We start from the raw sequence: 25,566 nt of genomic DNA, 5'->3' as shown, positions 1-25,566 counted from the left end.
TTAATATTTTGTAGGGTATTTGGAAATTTAAAATTATTATTGTACCCTTACTATGAATTGACTTGTCATTATTCCGTGTGAAGGAAATCTAGCTCTGGCTAAAAATTGTATATAAAAATTGTGTGACGAAGTAAAAGACGATTATAGTGAAAAGTGCTCATTTTATTAAAGTACCGATGCGACCACTAGACGTGCGCAAAGATCCCTGTGCCTAAATTACAAATAGCCGTTTGATGTCCTTGTATAGCTATCTATACATTTCGTATCGTTTATTGGTCGAAGCGCTCAATATTATTCGTGCCGCGCAGCGCGGTTGTCATACAGACCCGGCAAGCATGCTCGCCGGTTAAGACTACTCTTGACTAGTGTCGTGTTTATCAAAACTTACAAGTCTACACGTCCACAAGCTACAAGTTACATGTAAATCACGTTCATCAAAAAACGTAGGGGGACTGTAAAATTATACTTGTAAAATAAATATTGACACTTGTAACATGTTTAGTTTTGATAATAAATACATTCTTGTAATAATGAAATCACAAGTTTTCGACGATTTCCCTGAATTTACTAACATAGTTCTTAAGGCTTAATTTTTTTTTTTTGACGTGACTTATTGTAGATTTGCCGCAGATGGCATTAACTACTTGGCCGGACAAATGGGGAGCGCTGAAGGCTCTCACCCGGTAATTGTTACTAACCAAATGGATCTAGTTGTTCGATAATAAAATATTTTTTTCTACTCCTCTACTTTAATCTGGCATTTAAATAACCAAAAAGTCTAATATAAGTACATACATAATTAAACTCTTTGAAAAAGTGTACGCTCTATGGCCTATAAAAGCATTGTTTACAAAGTGTAACTGTACTATAATGTCGCCAAAAAAGCATTGTTGTTGTTTTTTTTTTGACCTGGAAACTGGCACCTTTACTTTGTTTGGTGCCATAGATATACTATAAAAAAAAAGTATACATTTGCCGCCATTTTCCCGTGCGTTGGAAAATAAATTGGACAAAATACCGATCTACATATCAACACTGCAGTAAAACCTACCAATGTACCCAATATTACCATATCACACAATACCATTCAAAATTTACATCTTCATTTTTATAAATAAAATTTTTCTTTGTATAATTTTTGTTTCATTTAAAATTACGTCGTCGTAGAAAAAGTGTTGTATGCAACGTTGTATAACTAGGTCAAAAAATGCTCGTGGCGTCTCTTATTGCGATGTTCGCCAAGGCTCACATCGCAACTCACGCCACTCGCATTTTTTGACCCTTCTTATACAACTGTTGCATAAAATACTATTATTTTTTTTATATACAGGGTGTTAGTGACATCGTAACGAAAACTTTGAGGGGTGATTGAGGTCATGATTCTGAGATGATATCATGTGGAATTTTCCGTCGCAAAAGTATGGAATTGAAAATAATTAAAAAAAACACAAAAAATTTCAGGAATATTCAGACTGAAAATTCCACTTGATATCAACTCAGAATCATGGTCTGAACCATCCCCCTCAGTATTCGTTACGGTGTCACTAACACCCATACCTACTTGTATGGCTACTGTATGTACTTGTGTGGGGTGTAAGTGACATCGTAACGAATACTGAGGAGGATGATTCAGCTGATTATTCTGAGTTAATATCAAGTGGAATTTTTCATCGCAAAATTATAGAATTGAAAATAATTAAAAAAAAAACATGAATTTTGCGACGAAAAAATCCACTTGATATTAACTCACTCAGAATCATGGTCTAAATCATCCCCCTGAGTGTTCGTTACGATGTCACTAACACCCTGTATATATTTTTTATTTTCTAGTAATACAGGACTTGTAAGTTTTGTTAAACAGGGCACTGGCCTTTCTTTAAAACATGCTGGATCTGATCGCGGTATATACTTACTAGCTCTATCACTTAAACCTATAAATATTTTTCGTAAGTCTAATGAAGAACTTTCCAGGCTACGTTCCCCATAGTTTGATCATGTTTCCGACTACCGTGCGAGGCTTGGGTGGTTACCGATTTATCGTCGGAGAGACTGCCATATCCTGTTCCTTCTATATTCCGTCCTTTTTAACCCAAAATCTCCTTGCTATCTTAAAGATCGCTTCGTCTTTCATTCTTCTACTCTTACCCGCAACCTCCGTTCATCCAACAATCTGTCTCTAAATATTCCTTCCCATTCCTCAACTTTCTACTCCAAGTCTTTCACGGTGCAAGCTGTCCGTTTGTGGAATTCTCTGCCTGAAAGCATTAGGAGAGCTTCGTCATTGGAGTCCTTTAAACGGCAAGTCAAGGCGCATTTCCTTACCTCTATTTCCTCTTCATCTTCATAATCTATCTACTCCTTTTCTTCCATAGTATATGTAGTAGTTTAAGTAGTGATATTTATTTATTATAACAATTATAATTATGTGTATTATTATTATGTAGTTTATGTAGTCAAAAGTGTATTTATTTTTATATGCACAAGTATTCCCATGCTGCACTATCCCGCTATATTACCTAATATTCAATATCTCCTATACTTAAAGGTTGCCTGGAAGAGATTGCTACTTAGCAATAAGGCCGCCTATTGTACTAATTCTATTTCTCTTTTGTTTTGTATTTTGTTTTTTTTTCCTGTTTGTGCAATAAAGTATTTGTTATGTTATTTGTTATGTTAAAACAAAGATGGCCTGTGCCTTCGTTTAACCTTCTAATGTCATGGACAACAGACATAATATGCGTCTTTTATCTTCGTTTTTGGGTATAAAATGTATAAATGAAGTCCCTTGTTATTACACTCAGGCACAACACATCTTCTACACATTATTATTCTGATCAAAATAAAGAGAAGCAATAAATATAGGTAGCAACATAATTATATACATCATATGACCCAAATCTGTACAACGCCATCTATTGTTTCTGGCGAACGTAGCCAGGAAAGTCCTTATAATATAATATTTTGAATTACAACAAAATAATTATTATGTATTGAAAGAAAAACACACAACGTCGATATGAAGATTGTTTTGTGAACTTACCCTTTACTCCCGCTATGTTGGTACTATTTACCTGCTTGTCACCTGCTAGGGCAACACTTTCATAAATTTTGAAAGTGTGGTAGCACTGCAATTCTGTCATCTTTTCATAGTCCTTCACCAGGAAGATATTCCTGCGACGTTGTGTGTTTTTCTTTCAATACATAATAATTATTTTGTTGTAATTCAAAATATTATATTATGTATTTGTCTAAAAACACACAACGTCGATATGAAGACCTGTTTGATATCTGCTGGTGACAAACACAAAACGCTATGTGAAAAATTATAATATTTATTGTTTCTTAGAAACTTTTATGAAACAATCAACACATAATAATATTCGAACTTATAAAATTATTATTCAGGCACAACATTATTAAACAGTAAATGGGATGTATATTTTAAAGTATCTTGACTCTTCTAGTTGCTTCATGATAGTATGTCATCAATGGGATGATTTTCAACCCAGCTTGCTGAGGCCACAGCTGATCTGAATGATCCTGTGAGAGATGCTGTGATCCCTGCATCTTTTAGTACAGATTGTATCCAACTGCCAATAACAGTCCTAGAAGCTGGTTATGGTTGTCCTATTATAGTGATAAATAGGTGCTTCAGTTTATCAACCTCATTCCCTTTGTTTTGAGAAACTTCAGTAAGACGTCTTATCCAAGTAACTGGGCACACTTGCTTGCTAGCTAGGGTGTTTTAGGAGCTGCCATCCTGACTGCCTATGGATAGTAGTGTCTGTCTTTGAACCAAAGAGATTTCAAATAAAGTATTTTTTGGATATGGGACAACTAACCAATCAAATAATGAACAATCTGGACATCCCAAAGAGGCAGTTTTTTTTTTTTTTTTACTTGTTGGATGCTGAAATTGCTCTGAATGATGCTGAAATCTGTCATAGTAATAATTGGTCATCAGACTTACGTTCACATCTAATTTTACAAAATGTAAATATTGCAGATTTATGGACTAAAATCGAACTGTATGCAAGTTTTTCCACCAAGTGTAAGTAGGCTAAAAATCTGCATTTATGTGATAAATTTCTGGACTTGTGCTACTAACACGATTTTCGTCACACCACTTGAACCACCGCTTAATTTCAGAAAAATAGGTACTCATTGTGGATTGCCACCAACTGTTATATAATAATTGCTTTTCCGATTCTGACCAGTTACTAGTTTGTTGCCCCCAGCTTAAAGTAACCAAACCTGTAGGTTCAATTGGTTGATTTATAAGGGTGAACGGTTCGTGGCAGTGTCCACTAGGCACTCCGCGAGCCTCTCTATCGTAATAGGGGGAACCCATGACCCATAAGGCCCAAGACCTCAAGTCTTCCAGCCAATATATTTTTTCCCGAAGTGGAGGAATTACAATATACAGACCCTTGGCGCTGTTCATATGGGCCAGAAGTCGAGGAATGAGGTTGGGTGGAGGGAAAGTCCAGCCCAGTTGAAGTTCCCACACTTGAATGAAAGCGTTTGAGAAGAGTGCTGAGCAATCTTTGCAGTCTAATGAGACGTACATGTTGACCACGGCTGTTTCAGCAGACGCGAACAGATCGACGTCTGGTGTGCCCCAACGATGAAATAATTGGTTTGTTGTAGTGGGCAACAGGTGTCATTCCGATATCTGCCGTGCCCGTGAGAGGCGATCGGCAGTGCAGTTGTACCTCCCCGGGAGGTAGTGTGCTGACAGGGTTATGTTCAGCCTGTCTGTCAGCTTCAACAACTTGCATGTCAGATTGAATAAATTGAGAGAGCGCGTTCCCCCTTCCTTCCGAATGTAGGAGACCAATGTTCGGTTGTTGAACTGGACTAGAATATGGGCATTCTGCAGACGATGGATTTGATCCCGAATCAATACATATCTCCAACACAACAGCCTCCGTGGTGTAGTGGTTAGAGCGTTAGGCTCACGATCTGGAGGGCCGGGTTCGATTCCCGATGGGGACATTGTCGAAATCACTTTGTGAGACTGTCCTTTGTTTGGAAAGGACTTTTCAGGCTTGAATCACCTGATTGTCCGAAAAGGTAAGATGATTCCGTGCTTCGGAGGGCACGTTAAGCCGTTGGTCCCGGCTATTAGCCGTAAAAACACCTCCACCAACCCGCAGTGGAGCAGCGTGGTGGAGTATGCCACATACCCCCTCCGGTTGATTGAGGGGAGGCCTGTGCCCAGCAGAGGGACGTATATAGGCTGTTTATGTATGTAATGCATATACTGCGAACAGCTCTATCCAGATCGAGTGCTTCCTCCTCTGTTCTTTCGACCAAGATTCTGATAAGAGGGTCTTGTCCAACTGAGCTTCCCAACCCGAGTCCACTGAATCGGTAGTCAGTGAGTGGGTGTATGGGGACTTGACTTGCTCCACCACTTCATGTTGTTCCGTACTTGTGGGGATAAAACCAGTAAATTTTTGATTGAATTTAAAATATTTCAGAAAAATTTGAAGGTAACAACAATGGAGGCGGATCTTTGGAATAACAAAATTGGCGAAGTTTGACAGACCTAGTACTGTTTTAACTTCTTTTTTTTTTTTTTTGCAATGTCTTGTTTTATCTGTTTGCTATGGACTGTTCTGTCTTATTTTTTCTTTTGATAGAAACATTATGTTCAACTTTGTATTCCAAGTGATCCCTAAATACTCCTGTGTCAACTGTGTGTATACTGAAATCAATTTCAGTATATATTTTAGATAATTTATCTGCCATCCCAAGTATTCCGAGAGACTCACAACTTCCGCAGTTTGAGTGATCAACCTGGTGCAGTCTTGATTGACTAGGAGGAAATGGTCTAGGTAGACTAGAACTCGAATTCCTCTCGAACGTAGGATCTCCGCGATCAATTTCGTCAATGCTGAAAATGTGCGAGGTGCAGATGTTAGGCAGAAGTGTAGCTAGGGGATAGATAAGGGGCTCTCTATTGTACACTACGGTTTGGCTATGGGTATGTGTAAGTATGTGTTGAAGTATTAGGCGGAGCCCTATTGACTCATGTCCTAGTGTGAATCATGAGGTTGACACAAAAGTTTCAGATGGTCTCTTCTTTGCCAATGGTTTATTTTCTTTCAGGTAAGATGGAACGTTTAACCAGGAATTTGTGCCTCCCAGTGACTGTATGACCAGTGCCTGGAAGAAATCGCTCTAAGCGATAAGGCCGCCAATTGCCATTTACTCAGTTAAGAGTCTTTTTGTAATTATTTCTTTTTATTTTGGTGCAATAAAGTGTATTTGTATTGTATTGTATAGATGTTCGGCACTTGGAGGTAATCTCCTCAATGTGTTCTGAAGGTTTTTATTATGTACTTCAGAGATAATCCTTTCCCTTCTAATTTCTAGGCATTCGGCCCTCTTTCCACAAACTACCTGTAACATCTGTTCCATATTTTTGTAATGAGCAGAAGCCGGACCAAATACAGGATTTAACCGATCAAAATTATATTTTAATGTTAAGTATTTTCTCTTGAACTTTGATGTTGGCAGAATCATCGTTTCTGAACGATGCAGCCACAAACAAAGAAAATAGAATAGAATAGAAATTACTATCATTTCATACAAATTAGTTGGGTTCGACTCAGCCGATGAGTTGTTAGCCCAATTAACAATTTCTTGTAAATTGTCACAGATTATTTCTTTCTGTTCTAGTAAGCCATTAGTAAGCCCTGCCATAGTCCTTTCAGTTGTTGCAAGATAATCTTTGCCTTTATTTAGATGGCAAAGTTCAGTATTAAGTTTTTGCTCCACAAAGCCCGGATTGGCTAAAAGGGTTTGAAGACTTTAGAGTACTTCACCACTTTTCAGCCATCACTATTAAAGTGTTGTAATCGCATTAACTCGTCCACACGCTTTTGAGATGCATTTTTAATGACCTTTGTGGTGTCTGTAATAGTCTGGATTTCCCCCAAATTAAGTTGTACAGCATTGGGTTTGGTTAAAAATTTGTTAGAAGCGGAGGAGCTAACTGAATTAAGTATAGATGAGCCGGGTAATGACGTCGACAAAAAGTTTTGTACATAATTTGTAAGTTGACTTACTTGAGTAATGAGGGTATCAATGCGTGGATCGTAACCCTCAGTATGTGACTTACGCTTGGATCTCTTGTTTGGACGACGTGAGGGTTGACCCTCTGAATCCGATTCAGTGTTCCCACAGTCGTTACTGGAAGAACTAACATTTTCTTCGTGAGAAATTTGTGGAGGTTCTTAAACCTCGTCCTCCGCAGTAGGCGGGGTATTACACACACTTTCCTCACTCATATTACGGCACAACACAAATTTGGCACGAAAATATACTATTTTACGGCTATTTAACTTGTGATTTTAAACTTTTTACGATTTCGAGAAAAGTTATCAACCGTATAAGCGGGAATCACAAAACGCTATGAAAAGATGACAGAATTGCAGTGCTACCACACTTTCAAAATTTATGAAAGTGTTGCCCTAGCAGGTGACAAGCAGGTAAATAGTACCAACATAGCGGGAGTAAAGGGTAAGTTCACAAAACAATCTTCATATCGACGTTGTGTGTTTTTAGACAAATACATAATAATAACATAATAACTTTGTGTACATTCACTGTGTTATAGGGACCTGCAGCTCTGCCCACCTTGATACGAATACAGACATGAGTTACATTTATGTCTATAACATGGAGCAACACGGGCCTACGGTGTATAATCGAATAAAACAAATAATTATATCGCAATATACAAATACTATGCAATAAAATAAGGTGGGAAGCCAAATGCCCATGCCCAGAATTCTCGCCATAAAAGCTAGAAAAAAGTTAATTAATTATTTATCTGTGGCAAGGCCATTTGGTGTTGCCATTACATTAGATCAGTAAACTGCAATAGCAACATATTTTAAGAATAATTAAAAGTTTATATTTTCTTGATAGTTGCATAAAATTCATAAATTTACTCTGTCATATTTATTTTTATTCGTTTTCCAAGGGATCTTAAACAGCAAAGCATCACATGAAGTTGTTAATCATTATACCGTAACTATTTTGTTTACTACTAATTTATAAGATATTTCATACGCTGGCAACATACAAAATGGCGTACAAGACAAGCGGCAAGCGATAGTCGTCATTTGTGTTATTTTGTGAAATAATGCGAATTATAATTAAAAATGTCTAAAAATTTAGATGATCAGACTATTTACGAGATTTTCCGAGCATGTCGGCTGTGTGGAGCGGGCGGGGGCTACAAAATGCCCATCATGCCAAGTGTTGTGGGGTTCGATTGCGAGGAGATTGATTTGAAGCGAAAAATTCAGGATTGTTTACACATTGAGGTAATATATTACATTAACTTTACAAATCCTAAGTATAACCTACATATAGAGCCACTTCGGTCGCGTTTTACCTTTTATTTTTCTTATAAAGTTCCCTTTGTTATGATGCGCGAGCGAATTTTAAAATGTTCGAATTATTCAATTATTGTTGAATTTATTAAGTCCCCATGTGAAAAACGACTTTAATATGAAAAGTTTTATGTATGCCGATAACCTATTGTTTTATTGCGTAGGCACTACAAATGAAAACATAGTATTGTGTTCAATAAGTGGGTCAAATTAGTATTACACCAACTTTTATGTACATAGTAGTGACTTCACTTTGTGATCCCTAGTTTAGTTAGGACGTTACAGGCTGATCACCTGATTGTCCGAAAGTTAGATGATCCATACTACGGAAGGCACGTTAAGCCGTTGGTCCTGGTTACTACTTACGTTACGATGTAGTAGTCATTACATGAGCCACGTCAGGGGCTTTTGGCGGCTCAATAATAACCCTGACACCAGGGTTGGTGAGGTTGGTAATCCACCTCACAACCCACATGATAAGAAGAAGTATAATAGAATAATACCCATTGTTCTAGGTGAGTCCCGATGACAAGATGCCTCCACTGATATGTGAGTTGTGCGTGGACAAGGTGAACGATTTCTACGAGTTCATTCAGATGTGTAAAGAGAACATAGCTCGGACCCGTATCAGGCTGGGCCTGCCACCGCAAGCTATGACTCAGGGAAACGTAAGTACTAACTTGTACTTATTTTTTTTTTTTATTTATTAAGTACTATTACACCCAAATCCGATCCGTGATCTGTGCTTCGGAATGCACTTACTGATGCAAGTACGTATTCGTTACATGAGCACTGACACCAATTCACCTCACAACCCACACGATAGAAGACTACATCATATACATAACATACATATGACAACTAAGCGAGGAGAACCGATGGCCGCTGGGGCGGAAAGGTTCTGGAGTGGCGACCACGTGTCGGACGGCGCTCAGTGGGGAGGCCCGCTACAAGGTGGACCGACGATCTGGTGAAGGTCGCGGGAAGCCGCTGGATGCGGGCAGCGCAGGACCGATCGTCGTGGAGATCCTTGGGGGAGGCCTATGCCCAGCAGTGGGCGTCATACGGCTGTTGATGATGATGATGATGACAACGAAGACGATTACTAAAATGATGACTTATATATTATGTATGACAGTGTACCTAGCATCTACAAATAGGGCATTTGACTGGCTCAAAGATCAATTATAAAATGCTAATATACCGGGTGTTAGTGACATCGTAACGAAAAAAAAAATGGAACGTCTATTTGATTGTATTAAAAACGATGGTGTTTTTCTTGTCGCAAATGTTTAATTAAGATTTTGAGTTTTTACTGCGCCGCAATGGAAGTATAACAACGCAAAACAGTCGCTAAACCTGCGCGCGGCTACGTTACTTATGTTATGTCCCTTTTCTTTTTCAGTCGGACTCGGGAGACTGCATCCTCGGCGTGACCGAGGCGATATACGTGGAAGATGAACCCCCTCGGACCACCAAGGTCAAGGTTAAAAAGGAGGTCACGGTGAAAAAAGATGATAAAGTCAAGAAGCCCATCCCAGTGTCCACTGCTGGTAAACGGAAAGAATCCTTAAAACGAGAACTTGACAGGCTGACCAAGGTAATTATATTACACGGTATTAGTGACACTGTAACGAATACTGAGGGGGATGATTCAGACCATGATTCTGAGTTGATATCAAGTGGGATTTTCCGTCATCGTCACTAATTTAAGATCCACGCTCTTGTCGGTGTAGCATTCTCCATTCTTGTCTATCATAAGACACGACCAGGAACTTACATGGAACAGATTAAAGAGAATAGATTTTCCGTACGAAACTGAAAATAATAATAAAAAAGAAAAAAAAGTCATGAATTTTTCGACAGGAAATTCCACTTGATATCAACTCAGAATCATGGTCTGAATCATCCCCCTCAGTATTCGTTACGATGATGTCCCTAACACCCTGTATGATTGTACTGGTTATTTTTTATGACTGTACGGCGATGCAGGACGGTAGGGGCAAGTCACAGGGACTGTAACCTGGAACCTGACAGGGCAGCAGTATCTGTCAGTACTATTCAGAGGCGGAGGACAGGAGTCCTAGTACGGCTTTGAAATAGACTACTCTGGGCGCCATCCCACTCGCGTCAGACAGACTACTGCGGAAGGCAAGAGGGGAAACCACTGCCCTATTTTTCTCTAAAAAGTGGCATGGAGAATGCTACACCGACAAGAGCGTGGCTCTTAAATTAGGTACTTTATAATAGCTTGAACATTTTTTTTTAAACAGTCCGACGCCCCAACAACAAGAGAGTCTCGCGGCGCCACCAGAGATGTGAGAGGCAGCTCCAGGTCATCCACCGACTCGGCAGCCGTTCGGCAAACAAGACATTCGGATAACTTTGCGCTGAGCAATATGAAAGCTAAACAGGTGAGTATTTATTTATTAATGGATCACTTCCAGCTATGCACATTATAACATTTAGTTTAGTTGAGTACTGCTGCGTTTATAGCTACAGTTAAGTTTATATTAGTACTACCTTGAGTAGGTAACTACAAATTTACCCTATCGCTATTATTTAATGTGTTTTTTTTTTACATTAAATTACGTCTAATACATCTGGTTAAGTTCATCAGTGTAAATTTCTAAATCATTCATTAATTTATATAAATAAGGATCGAAACATGCGAGTCATTCCCGACACAAGTCTTTTTAGTACTTAATGGGAAGACTTATTCACAATTTGTTATGTTGATTTGGAAAATAAACTATTTTTATTTTATTATTTATTATAGTTAGGACATAATTAAACAAAGTAAAACAGTACTTATGTGTAAGCCAATTACAAGCGAACACAACATTCATCATAAAAAGAAAACAACATCTACTCTGTTGAGGCTAACTTCTCAGCAGCTAAAATCTCACTATTAATAACATTAATTATCATAATTATTGCACTAGCTGGTACAAAAAACAAATAAACTTATGTAGTAATCATAACATAAACTGCCTATATACGTCCCACTGCTGGGCACAGGCCTCCCCTCAATCAACCGGAGGGGGTATGGAGCATACTCCACCACGCTGCTCCAATGCGGGTTGGTGGAGGTGTTTTTACGGCTAATAGCCGGGACCAACGGCTTAACGTGCCCTCCGAAGCACGGAATTATCTTACTTATTCGAACAATCAGGTGATTCAAGCCTGAAAAGTCCTTACCAAACAAAGGACAGTCTCAAAAAGTGATTTCGACAATGTCCCCATCGGGAATCGAACCCGGACCTCCAGATCGTGAGCCTAACGCTCTAACCACTAGACCACAGAGGCTTTCAAACTATACTAATTTAACTAATTTTTAATGGAGATAGTGGCCCCGATTCCTGCAAACACCGCCTAATTTTATTTTAAGTTATATCCGTCATTTTCATATCCGTCGAAAAGGAAAGGGACGGATGATCCACAGCTCTTAATTTTAGGAAGAATGAGTAAATGAATGTGTCGGGTTATTGACTGATGTAAAATTTTTAGACGGTTGGTTTAGATTTGTGCTTAAAATTGACGTGTGTTCCATAAATTTTATGCTTGTCAATTACCCGTCCCTTTCCTTTTCGGCGGATAAGAAAATGACAGATATAACTTAAAATAAAATTAGATGGTATTTACAGGAATTAGCACCATTGTCTTGTCAGTTTGCTCTTCAGAGCTCGTTGTGAATCGGAAAATATATCTAGATGAAGAGATTTCGCGTTCAAATCCAATGACTAACCTCATCAACTGGTGTGTATCTAGTAAATCTTCTTCTATCGTGTGGGTTGTGAGGTGGATTACCAACCTCATCAACCCTGGTGTCAGGGTAATGAATATTATGTTATATTGTTTGTTGGCAGGAACAAAATAGAAGTGGAACACCAAAACCAAAGCCAGTTCTGAAGAGGGAAAAAGAATCAAAGGTACAGTTGTTTTTTTTTATTTAAAAAAAGAAACAAACATAGTATAATGCATAGGATGTTTAGATAAATTTGTTTTAGATGTTTTAGATTGATCTGGCCAAACTAGGTCCTGGGTTCGAATCCCGGTGGGGACATATCACAAAAATTACTTGTGATCCCTAGTTTGGTTAGCACATTACAGGCTGTGATCACCTGATTGTCCTAAAGTAAGACGATCCATGCTTCGGAAGGCACGTTAAGCCGTTGGTCCCAGTTACTACTTACTGATGTAAGTAAGTAGTTACATGAGTCATGTCAGGGGCCTTTGGCGGCTCAATAAAAACCCTGACACCAGGGTTGATGAGGTTGGTATTCCACCTCACAACCCACACGATAAGAAGAAGTCACGCCGAGGATGCAACCTCCCGAGTCCGACTGAAAAGGAAAAGGGACATAACATAAGCACAGACTATGCCGCGGAGCTAGTTGCGCCCACATGCAACAGATGGCGCCACCATACAATAATGCAGTCCTGAAACGCGATATCGAAGTTTACACAGCAAGACGCATATATACAACTTCCAACATAACACCGTTGGATCGTCGATCCCTAGTCACACTGCCAACTTGTGGCTAGCGGGCTACTATGCTCAATTCGGTATCCCGAAAAAAATCCAAAGCGTGAATTTACTCCCAATGTACAGTCCTAAAGTTTATTATCTTAACATTGCAGGCTAAAGTATCGTCTGATGATGAAGAGATTCCACCTCCACGGCCAAAGAGGCATCGAGAGGCTGAGATGGAGACGCCTAATGCCGACACTGCCAGTAAAAAAGTAAAGTAAGTGTTATGTTCACTTCCGGTCAAGTAATTATTGTCATCTGACACAATATAAACAGCCTATATACGTCCCACTGCTGGGCACAGACCTCCCCCCAATCAACCGGAGGGGGTATGGAGCATACTCCACCACGCTGCTCCACTGCGGGGTGGTGGAGGTGTTTTTACGGCTAATAGCCGGGACCAACGGCTTAACGTGCCCTCCGAAGCACGGAATCATCTTCCTTCTTCGGACAATCAGGTCATTCAAGCCTGAAATGTCCTCATCGGGAATTGAACCCGGACCTCCAGATCGTGAGCCTAACGCTCTAACCACTAGACCACGGAGACTGTTATAATAATTATCATTAAGGTGATTCGTTTTCCATACAAAAGTTGATGCAGTGCTACAGGAAAACGGATAGAGGAATATTGTTATAAAACCGATAAATAGTAATATTTTGGTGTATTATTTTCGCAAACTAACAAAAATTTAGGGTCCGAATACGAGAAGTACCATATTTCAGACCCTCAATTTTGATCAATTCTACATTTGTAGTGGTGCAGATTACAGTGTATTTGCTGAGCGTGTAGTGGTGTCAATGTTAGTGTGTGTGCGTGATAGTTTTTTTTTTCTCTAAAGGCTTTGACTACTTGACAAGTGTAATAGAATGTCAGTGACAATTTATAAAGAGATTTTGTATGAATAAATAAAAAACTAAAAATATTACAATCTGAGAAAAGGAATATTGGAAAAATATTTTTGTTTTAACGCATATTTTTTAAACATTTTTAAATAATGGGTAAGTACCGTGTTTTAAAAGAGGACATATATTATAATAAAAAATCAATACATAAAATGACATGGCTGTATGGGCATAGTTCCCTTTGCCTTACCCTTCGGGGAAAACCAAATCAAAAAGAAAGTTGTTGCATTTGCCGGCCTAAATAGTAGTCATTTATAATTAATTGTTTTTTCATCCAACATACAGATTTATTTATATTCTCTTTGCCGCGGACTTTTTGGTGGGAACGGGAACGGGAAGGTTGCTTTCTTCATTGAATAATCTAAATAATAAATACGAAGTGGTGTTTTGTGGTTAATGATCACATTAAGTTAGTCGGAAAACATTCCCGATAGTATTATTAAATCGGAATATTCAATAAACAAAGTGTACCTATCTATTTTCGCTTTGCGCCAACAAGCCGCTTACTTCGTTTGGGGTTTGGAGTAAGAGTCTGTGTGGGGGCTTAGGTTTCATCATTTCATTAATCATCATCAAGAAAAAAAACACAAGACATGGCTGTATGGGCATAGTTCCCTTTGCCTTGCCCTTTGGGAAAAAAAATAAGATAAATTTTGAAATTCTTATGTATAATAAACAAACATCACAGACATCATGACAGATCTAAAACTAACGAAAATCTTTTTTCTTTTTTCTATTTGACTTATTTATGAATTTTAATCAAGAAAACGTGATAATAAGTTCGACAGCAACCAGTTCAGGTCCCCGAAACAGCCCATTTCAGGCCGCGTATATATGGAAATACTACTTCAACACGTCCCAGCCTCGTCATTTTTTAACGTCCTCGTTAAAAAAAACGTCCTAACCTGAACTAATTAACCTAACAATAAACACCACGCGTAAATATAAGTCCAGAAATGCGCTGCAAGTCGTCTGGACTGGGCGCGAAAACAACATAAAATTCGATTAGCTGCTAAGTGTCCCGCATGCTATCACCAGCTGTCACTGACATACGTATGAAGTCCTGCGGATTTTATTGGAACTAAATGACAAGTCATAATAATTATATGCGGATACTGCGACATCAGCGCCGTGCTTGCGGGACGTCCTGAAGCGCTATTACATCTTTCAAACGCGATGCGTCAAAGTTTGAACCGACGCAATTTAGGAAAAATCTACCTTATTATTACTGTACTGTGATCGTTATTTGTAAAATCATACAATACATATATACAATTCTTTATACACAATATAATTATTATGACATATTGTGGACTTTCCGGTAGACCTACAAAAATGGAACAATTCAACCATACGTTGTTTTGTTATATATAATATCTCAATGGGCTCAGGCAGCGTTTTCGCCGAAAGCTCCAAGTCGGCTATATTTGTAACGATAATTATGTTTGATATTCATCATCATTTTTGAACCATTTTATACAAACAAAAAATACTTGTATAAATTATATACCCTAAAGCACGCCCATGAATCACTCTACTCATTGGTGAAAACCGTATGAAAATCCGTTCAGTAGTTTTTTAGTTAGCCGCATGTTCACTGATGCGATTAATGCCTGTTAGAATTTTACAAAATAAAAAATACGGAAATTACGGAAGGTACTTTAGTGCAAAGTACATTATTGTATAATTATAATATTACTGGTAAAAGTGATACTTTTTGAAAATTCCGTAACAAATAAACGGGTTCGCCAAATTCAATTGTAAAAAAAAATACAAAAAGTAAAAACAATTAAAACATGCACTTGGGGTTTGAACCGTGAAACTTAAGAATGGCGGCGACTGCTTTACCAAATGCGCCATTTAGAAGTTAGAAGTAGACTTCAAATTATGCATCTCTTTTAATAGCTAACCTAGTTCGCATGTGTGTGTGACAGCTTCGTGTTTGTACACAAATTGAAATGACACCAACTTTTGATGCAATGTTTTAATATGATATCTGCAGTAAATACTTCAAAATTGTAGCTTAACTTAAAGATAATGTATGTAAGATTTCGCCACCTAACGTTTCACTGGGTCAGAACTCAACACTAAACGAATAAATGGAAAAAATACGAAAAATGCAGAAGTAACGCCATCTGCTGACGCAGCGTTACCTAGCTGACTGACACGCATCACCTTAAATAATATTTCACCAGGAGACGTTAATGGGCTGATGATGATGATGATGAGTATTTCACAAAAAAAAAAATTGTATAAATAAATAAATGGTATTTTATGTAGTGGATTTAGTATGTTTTTTAAGTAGTATTTTTTGTATTTTTTCGAAGCAAATGGAATTCCATAGTCTCTGCTTATCCCGGTGGGAAATAGGCGTGAGTTTATGTATGTATACGGGGTGTTAGTGACATCGTAACGAATACTCAGGGGGATGATTCAGACTATGATTCTGAGTTGATATCAAGTGGAATTATCAGTCTGAATATTCATGTTTTTTTTTTTAATTATATTCAGTTCCCATACTTTTGCGACGGAAAATTCCACTTGATATCCACTCAGAATCATGGCCTCAATCACCCCTTAAAGATTTCTTTACGATGTCACTAACACCCTTGTATAGGATTTCACATTATACAAGCATCTGAATTCGACTTTGTGATGTTTTTTTTTTTTTTTATATTGGTTCCAAGGCGGTTATTTTCATGCATGCTAGTCATTAACCTTAACCAATCAACTCTTCCAGATTAACGGTAAAACTGAGATCACCGTCGCCTCCACCGCGGCCCCGCGCCGGTCCAAAGAGCAGGAAACTCGCGACCCCGCCGCCGCTACCCTACCACTGCAATATATGTGACCACGGCTTCCAATCACCGCAAGGATACGCCAGTCACACGAGGACTTACCATGTCATCAAGTATACACCAATAGAGTAAGTTACTACATTAGTTTTTACCTAACTGAATTAGCCATAGAGGGAGCCAATCAGCTCGCGACACCAAACACTTCAGGGCCCCGATACCGACCCCGCCGGCGTGGTCGACGAGTTCCCTCATTCAGCGCTTATCGCTATCGAGCCACTAGAGTCGATTAATTCTTTCAAATATTTTTCCTCTCAGACGACGCCCTGAGCCGAGGTTCGCGCCCAACTGGGCACCCTCAGGCCTGTTGTCTTAAACGTTGTACCGGGTGAGAGCCTTCAGCGCTCCCCATTTGTCCGGCCAAGTAGTTAATGCCATCTGCGGCAAACCTACTAAGTAATAAGTCACGTCAAAAAAAAAAAAACTATAGCAATAGAGCGTAAATCGAGCAACGACATACGTCACTGACGGCGCACGGCAGATTGAAGTAGGTGCGAGTAGTCATTTTAAGCCCCACCCACTCAGTGTTCTTTTTAGTGGGGTCAAATTGTGAGCGTTGTTACTCTTCCTGACTTATTATTTATTCGTAGACGCACACTGAGTTAATGTAATTTTGAATTTAATTTTATTATGTTTAATTTTCTAATTTATCTGGTGAGAATAATAATAAATAATAATATAATATATAATAAAAGAATAAATTATTTATATTTGAATTTAATTTTATTACTATTAAATTTTTAATTTTATAATATTTTCTAATTTAAATTAGAAAATTAAAAAGAAATAAGTAATAATAAAATTAAATTCAAATATGAATAAAATAAATAATAAACAACATACATACATACATAAACTCACGCCCGTAATCCCAAATGGACAAACAAAATAAAAATATATAAACTGCTCCCTTAAGGAATCCCGACGACGCAGATTATAAATAGCGCGAACTGCTATTTTCTTTTCTCTCACCCCTCTCTCTCTCTCTCTCTCTCTCATGACTCTCATCTATTAAAAGTAAATATTGCGTTCATCAGGTTGTCGTGCAACCCGTGTGGGGAGTGGTTCCCGACGTCGGAGGAGGCGGCGCTGCACCACAAGCGACATAAGAACAAGCCGTACCGCTGCCGCGGCTGCAAACAGAACTTCAAGCACATCGACACTTACAACCAGTTAGTAAACTATGTATTCTCAACGGTGTTGGGACCCTAGCTATGTGTGTTCAAAAAAATTGGCATACAAAGTTAGCGCTTTTTGAACGTCAAAAAAATTAAATTACATATTGGCCCCGATTCCTGCAGACACCGCCTAATTTTATTTTAAGTTATATCCGTCAGTTTCATATCCGTCGAAAAGGAAAGGGACGGATGAGACACAGCTCTTAATTTTAGGAAGAATGAGTAAATGAATGAATAACCCGAGCGAATCAAAAAGGTACGTCACTGGTATGCAATCCGTTTGACATGCTATCTACTAACTGTGTCGGGTTATTGACTGATGTAAAATTTTTAGACGGTTTATTTATTTATTTATTTATTTATTACGACGGTTGTTTTAGATTTGTGCTTAAAATTGACGTGTGTTCCATAAATTTTATGCTTGTCGATTACCCGTCCCTTTCCTTTTCGGCGGATAAGAAAATGACAGATATAACTTAAAATAAAATTAGATGGTATTTACAGGAATTAGCACCATTATGTAACTAGCTGTAACACTACTACCACATCGGAATCTGTTACGCTGAGGGAAAGACGTGGCCAGAAAACCTCCCAGCACAGGGCCCTAGTCCTACTGTTTCATGTTTTCCTTTCTTTTCTTTTTTTTTTTAAATCCACTTTGTATTACATAATTTATAGACTTAAATACAATGGTATTCCAATTACAGTCGGTGGAAGTGTGTTAGTGACATAGTGGTGCTAATTCCTGTAAACACCATCTAATTTTATTTTAAGTTCTCTCTCTATTTAAGAGCTGCGCTCTTGTCGGTGGAGTAATCGCCATTCCTTTCTTCTCCCCGCCAAAACCTTCACCTCCCGATACGACACGACCTGCACCTTCTCTTTTATTTGTTTTGTGTTTGTTTTATTTTAAGTTATACCTGTCATTTTCTAATCCGTTGAAAAAGAAAGGGACGGGTAATCGACAGGCATAAAATTTACGAAATACACGTCAATTTTAAGCAGAAATCTAAAACAACCGTCTTAAAAAAATTATATCGGCCAATAACCCGACAGAGTTAAGTAGATAGCACGTCAAACGGATTATATACCAGGCCTATTTATTCGCCCGGGTTATTCATTCGTTTTAAAATTAACTTGTTGACGGATAAGAAAATGATGGATATATCTTAAAATAAAATTAGGCGGTGTCTGCAGGAATCGGGACCATTATATTTTTCAATAATTGTGTACCCGAGCAATAAGAAAATAGGTAATTGTCACGTTAAATATGTACAGCGATATGTTTTTGGGGAACATAGCCTGGAAAGACCCTCATAAGTGCGGAGCGGATAGTTACAGTCCCTATTTCCTATAAAAAATTTACATTGGCCAATAACCTGACGGAATTACGTTGACAGCACACGTCAAAGGGTTTGCATACCAGCGAGATACCTTTTTGATTCGCCCGGGTTATTCATTCATTTACTCATTCTTCCTAAAATTAAGAGCTGTCAATCATCCGTCCCGTGCTATGCTACTTTTTTAGGGAAAAATAGGGCAGTGGTTTCCCTCTTGCCTTCTGCCCCGCAGTACTCTGTCTGACGCGAGTAGAATGACGCCCAGAGTGGTCTATTTCAAAGCCGTACTAGGACTCCTGTCCTCCGCCTCTGAATAGTACTGACAGTTGCTGGTGCCCCCTGTCAGGTTCCAGGGTACAGTCCCTGTGACTTGCCTCTTCCGTCCTGCATTACCGTACCGATGGCTCCCATCTCCGCCTCCGCAACTGTTGAGGTCTTCAATCGTATCCCTGGGCAAGGGTTCTACGTCATACCCCGTAGGTCTGGGAATTCAGCCACCATCTCACTCCGGCCTACTGAAGTAAGTACGGCCTACGGTCCAACCCCGCGGCAAGGACGCGCGGAACAGGAATTGCCTTAGTGGGGGGGCAGAGAAGATGACTCTGCCCCCCCCTGGGGCCGGGTAAATGAAGAATATTGAATATTAAATTGATTTAATTAAAGCACATAATAACAGGTTCTTACCGCGTTTAAATGGGGATATGAGACTCCCGATATTTCGACACTGTTGCAAGTGCCATGATCATGGATGACTGATGAGAAAAACGTGAGGACACAGTGAGTGCGGTTTGTCGTAGTGAGTTTCGTGCGAGTTCAGATGGTTCCGAACATTCCGATATCAAAAACATAAACAAGCGGCAAAGAAAGAGGGTAAACAGATATGTCTGCCCGTAGAAAATTACTCCACTCCAATCTCATCAGTCATCCCGTGATCATGGCACTTGCAACAGTGTCGAAATATCGGGAGTCTCATATCCCCATTTAAACGCGGTAAGAACCCGTTATTATGTGCTTTAATTATGATAATAACCGTGTAAACTTAAAACAATGTATTAAATTGATTTAATTGCAGACATATAGAGAAGACCAACTGTGTGCCGTGGACAGAGGTGCCTGACGTGAAGTGCGAGCGCTGCTGGCGACTGTACCCCACCCGCGCCCTGCACGAGGCGCACTCGTGCGGGGGACCCGACAACAGGCCCGGAGGTAACAATCTTGCATCACATTTCTTTTACCCCTACTCACCCCGCTAAGTAGTCACCCAGTCGATGACTAATATCACAGGGTGTATAATATATAATATACAGAATATAATATAAAATAATATATACAGGGTGTTAGTGACATCACATTCATCATAGTTTAACAAACATGTTTAACAGCTTTTATCATACTTCATCACACAATGCAGCTCGGCTATACCACCTGGGAACCGGTGCAGAGGGCACTCGTCACTATGTGAGATATGGTTGCAGATGCGGCAGAGACTTGGTTAGGGGAGCTGCAGCTGGATATATGATCCATGCAGGATATGTTATTCTTGTCTGCCATACGCAATAATAATAATCATAAAGATAAAGATAATTTATACAATACATAAGCCGATAAGGTTATAAGGTTTATACATACTTTATACAATTAGGAACTCCTCCGAAAACTAGCCTGTTTGGGTTTCGGTGTGCTCGAGGATTTACATCAATGGCTGTTCTGTTGTGGCTGTTTAGATTATTCAATGAAGAAAGCAACCGTCCCGTTTCCGTTCCCGCCAAAAAGCCGTATATTTTTTTATTTTATTTGACAGGTAAATGCAGCAAATGCAACAAGAATTATCTGACGCTGAAAAATCTCAAGAAACACGAGAGTGTGTGCGCTGGCAAGAAAAGAGGTAACATCACTTTTTAATTAAAACACATAATGGCCCCGATTCGTGCAGACACCGCCTAATTTTATTTTAAGTTATATCCGTCATTTTCATATCCGTCGAAAAGGAAAGGGACGGATGATTCACAGCTCTTAATTTTAGGAAGAATGAGTAAATGAATGAATAACCCGGGCGAATCAAAAGGTACGTCGCTGGTATGCAATCCGTTTGACGTGCTGTCTACTTAACTGTGTCGGGTTATTGACGGATATAAAATTTTTAGACGGTTGGTTTAGATTTGTGCTTAAAATTGACGTGTGTTCCATAATTTTTATGCTTGTCGATTACCCGTCCCTTTCCTTTTCGGCGGATAAGAAAATGACAGATATAACTTAAAATAAAATTAGATGGTATTTACAGGAATTAGCACCAATAACGGGTTGTTCTCTCTTTATCTTTATTTAAGAGCTGCGCTCTTGTCGGTGGAGTAATCGCCGTCAATACTCCACAGATATGGCGTGTAGAACGGTGGTTGCCCCAATCGCCTTCCGTTCCGCATTACACCGACCAATTTCTCAATCGGTGATGTTCTAGCTAGAGCCCTATCAGAATCCATTTCCTCGGCCTCCAACCAGTTCTGTTACCGCTGCTGCCCGGCATCAGGGGTGCGTTTTTGAAGTAGCGGCGCCTACTCGCTACGTCGCAAGATCGTCATAGAACCTCAGTAGCATTTTATAGGTTAGCCCGTCCCAGTGAGCTACCCACTACGTTCTGCTAATCCTGTCGCTGGTGCTTTTAACGGGTTCTTACCGCGTTTAAATTAGGGATATGACCCAGGGGTATGATTGATGTGATTATAACCGCGTAAACTTAAAACAACTTCATTTTTACATACATAACCGCATAACGGCCTCTGTGGTCCAATGGTTGAGCGCAATCCGGAGGCAAAGGCACAATGCAAATAGCAATATTGCTTTCTTAACCTCTCATCTGCCGAGATACCAGACACAATAGATTTTACATTGTGTCTGGTCGAGATCCGCGTTCCGGCAGATGAGAAGTTAAAATTCAAAATTCAAAAATACTTATTTTTAAAAATTGGCTTACAAATTAAACGCTTGTACGTCAAAAATTTTATTACATATTATGTAACCAGCTGTAAAACTACCACATCGGAATCTGTAACGCTGAGGGAAAGACGTGGCCAGAAATCCTCCCAGCACAGGGCCCTAGTTCTACTGTTTCATGTTTTCCTTTCTTTTTTTTAAATTTATTGTATGTCACAACATGACTAAATGTGCTGAGCGCTATAAGATTTACTTACATCGATATACTTACCACATTTATGACAATAAATTTCATTTCATTTCATATAAACTTAAATACAATGATATTCCAATTGCAGTCTTAGATGAATTGCTTCGATGTGGCCATTTTAACTCCCTTTTTTTTTAGCAGCCAACGCAACGGTGGAGGTGAAGATCGCGCCGGAGGTTCGTGAGCGACTGAAGTCGCTACAGATCAGGGTGGCCAAGTGTGACCCACTGCTTAAGCCGAAGAGACGAAGATACGACGTGTCCATGGTGCCTGGTGTAAGTATACATAACATAAACAGCCTATATACGTCCCACTGCTGGGCACAGGCCTCCCCTCAATCAACCACAGGGGGTATGAAGCATACTCCTCCACGCTGCTCCACTGCGGGTTGGTGGAGGTATTTCTACGGCTAGTAGCCGGGACCAACGGCATAACGTGCCCTCCGGAAGCACGGAATCATCTTACCTTTTCGGACAGTCAGGTGATTCAAGCCTGAAAAGTCCTTACCAAACAAAGGACAGTCACACAAAGTGATTTCGACAATGTCCCCATTGAGAATCGAACCCGGACCTCCAGATCGTGAGTTAGGCTCAACCACTAGACCGTGGAGGTTGTTCAAGTTCGGAGAAGCTTGTAACATTATATATTTATTGTTTCAGGATTATGGCCTAGACAGGATGTGTGTGTACCCATACCGTTCCCTGGTCCGGATCAAACGTGAACCACTCCGCTCCGATGGCATGGTCAGCATCAACAAGGAAATACAAGATGAGTTCTACATCGAAGAAGACTACGTTCACTGGGACTCCGATCTGTCCAGTGGCAGTGAGGATGAGTACTCTTTAGTCAACCCAACGGAGAAGAGAAGGAGGGTGCCCAGCCTGACAACGTTGTCGTTGAAGACAATATTCTCCAAGAGGTGTCTCGGCAAAGTCCCAAGGAAGCTCAGAAAGATGAAAGATAAATTCGACTCGTTCTTCAATTTAGAGTTTGATAACATGGAGAATGATGTTAATAATATCATTGATAACCTCAGTGATAACGATGAGAAAGCCGATACAACGAGTCAAGATAGTGAGAATCTACTGTGTGATGTGAATTGTATCATTAACAGTTTGGATCGTGATTCTGTTGAGACAACGATCCAAGACAGTGACAATTGTGTTAGTGCAGCTAAAGGTGTTAGTGTTAACGATAGTGATACAAATGGTGCAGTTCAAAATGATAACAGTAGTGTTAAATCAGTGAACGGTAGCGTAAATTACGACTCGGTTTCTATAATAAATAATAAAATAGACAAATTAAACGAAGAAGGTGATTTTGACTCGTTAAAAAACGGTGATAATGCAAGTAATGACAGTGAACTGAAAGAAAATAATGGTAACAATTTAGTTGATAAAAATAATGATGATACGGAAAGTGATTTGTCGTCAGATGAAAATAAAACCAACAAAAATACAGAAGAAAAGGACACAGCATCGGAGAACAGTCATGAAATCGAATTCAATCACGTTGGACATTTAAACGGCGAAAGAATGTCTTCTATAAGTAGTGAAAAAATTAACGGCACAGCAGATAAGCCTAATGAAATGATGAAAGACAGTGATGATTTAACAAAATCAGAAGAAGATAAAAAGATTACGCATGAATTAGATGAACAAATTGATGAAAAGCAGAAGGAGAAAGCGGAAGTTGATAGTATTGGCGACAAAGAGAAGATATCACTAGAAGATTTAATGCCAGATAAAATTGAAACTCGCATGGAGTTAGATAGTGTGTCTGATGCAGAATTTGATTTTGACGCGTAAGAGTAGTAAGGGTGAACAGTTTCGCAAGGAAATGTAGGTTTTTTTGTAAAAGTTGCGGTAAGTTGAGTTTTTATCATAAAGAATAAGTATAGAAAGGTAACTCCGCCCCGCGCCAATTGGTAAGGGACGCTGACGTCACCCCCTCTGGTAGTGTCGAATGACTGTTGAGGAAGAAGAGACGTGAAATGCGTCTCGCTCGCACTCGGTTTTTTGTATGAAATTCGGAATTTTTGTTTTTGTATAAGTTGAAATAGGTTGAGTTTCCATTAGTTTTATATTATACAGGGTGTTAGTGACATCGTAACGAAAACTTTGAGCGATGATTCAGACCATGATTCTGAGTTAATATCAAGTGCAATTTTCCGTCGCAAAATTAATATATTTTTTTCTTTTTTTTTTAATATTTTCTATTCTATACTTTTGCGACGGAAAATTCCACTTGATATTAACTCAGAATCATGGTCTGAATCAACCCCGTCAGTATTCGTTACGATGTAATTAACATCGTATATATCTGTAGGTATGTTTGTTATTGTCTATACATGATTGTTCTATGACTAGTGAAATACGAGGAAATAATATTGTATTGAATACAGAATTCATTGTACAAAAAACGGGTTAGGTGGCAAGTCGACCACATATTGCCCGCAGGCAAATTAGATTATTTTGTGTTAACATAATTTTAGTGGGCCTAAAATTCCCCTACGTTCAGAGTAAACTGGCCCAGTCTAATGTCACCATTCAGGTGAGTAGACAACAAAAACAAAACTTGAAAATATGGACTTTCCAAGTTACGTTAATATAATATAGATGGCGCTGTTTAGAATAAACGTAATTATTAAAAAAATATATAATGTAATCGCAGAGGCATATATGAAAATAATTGCGGATGAAAGTATCGACTTTCTTCTAATTTGTTGCAAAAAATATATATTTGAAACTAAATACTTACTACAGTTGTTTTATTAAGAGATAATTGAAGGTTAGGAGGTAACCATTTTGTTTTAGTATATATTGGTGCTAATTCCTGTAAATACCATCTAATTTTATTTTAAGTTATATCTGTCCTTTTCTTATCCGCCGAAAAGGAAAGGGACGGGTAATCGACAAGCATAAAATTTATGGAACACACGTCAATTTTAAGCACAAATCTAAACCAACCGTCTAAAAATTTTACGTCAGTCAATAACCCGACACATTAATTTACTCATTCTTCCTAAAATTAAGAGCTGTGAATCATCCGTCCCTTTCCTTTTCGACGGATACGAAAATGACGGATATAACCTAAAATAAAATTAGGCGGTGTCTGCAGGAATCGGGGCCATTGTTTTAGTATTAATTTTATTTTAAGTTATG

The 25,566-nt window shown here is 38.9% G+C and overlaps 1 protein-coding gene across 2 annotated transcripts; it reads left to right on the top strand.

Annotated features, from left to right (window-relative positions):
• The first annotated feature begins 7,937 nt into the window (after window positions 1–7,937).
• LOC126379392 (uncharacterized) lies at window positions 7,938–24,587 on the top strand. Of its 2 annotated transcripts, none has more exons than XM_050028128.1 (12): window positions 7,938–8,345; window positions 8,930–9,082; window positions 9,820–10,014; window positions 10,688–10,828; window positions 12,284–12,346; window positions 13,059–13,165; window positions 16,592–16,777; window positions 17,744–17,878; window positions 20,297–20,430; window positions 21,026–21,109; window positions 22,544–22,677; window positions 23,062–24,587. In XM_050028128.1, the coding sequence occupies exons 1-12, from the start codon at window positions 8,181–8,183 to the stop codon at window positions 24,208–24,210; spliced, it is 2,646 nt and encodes an 881-aa protein (XP_049884085.1). In that variant the 5' UTR covers window positions 7,938–8,180; the 3' UTR covers window positions 24,211–24,587. The 2 variants fall into 2 exon arrangements, with proteins under 2 accessions (XP_049884085.1, XP_049884084.1); XM_050028127.1 differs by having other exon boundaries at window positions 22,541–22,677.
• Window positions 24,588–25,566: the final 979 nt, after the last annotated feature.

This window comes from Pectinophora gossypiella, chromosome 29 (genome assembly GCF_024362695.1).
Source record: "Pectinophora gossypiella chromosome 29, ilPecGoss1.1, whole genome shotgun sequence".
NCBI classification, from domain to species: domain Eukaryota; kingdom Metazoa; phylum Arthropoda; class Insecta; order Lepidoptera; family Gelechiidae; genus Pectinophora; species Pectinophora gossypiella.
This window is presented reverse-complemented; position numbering and strand designations above follow the sequence as displayed.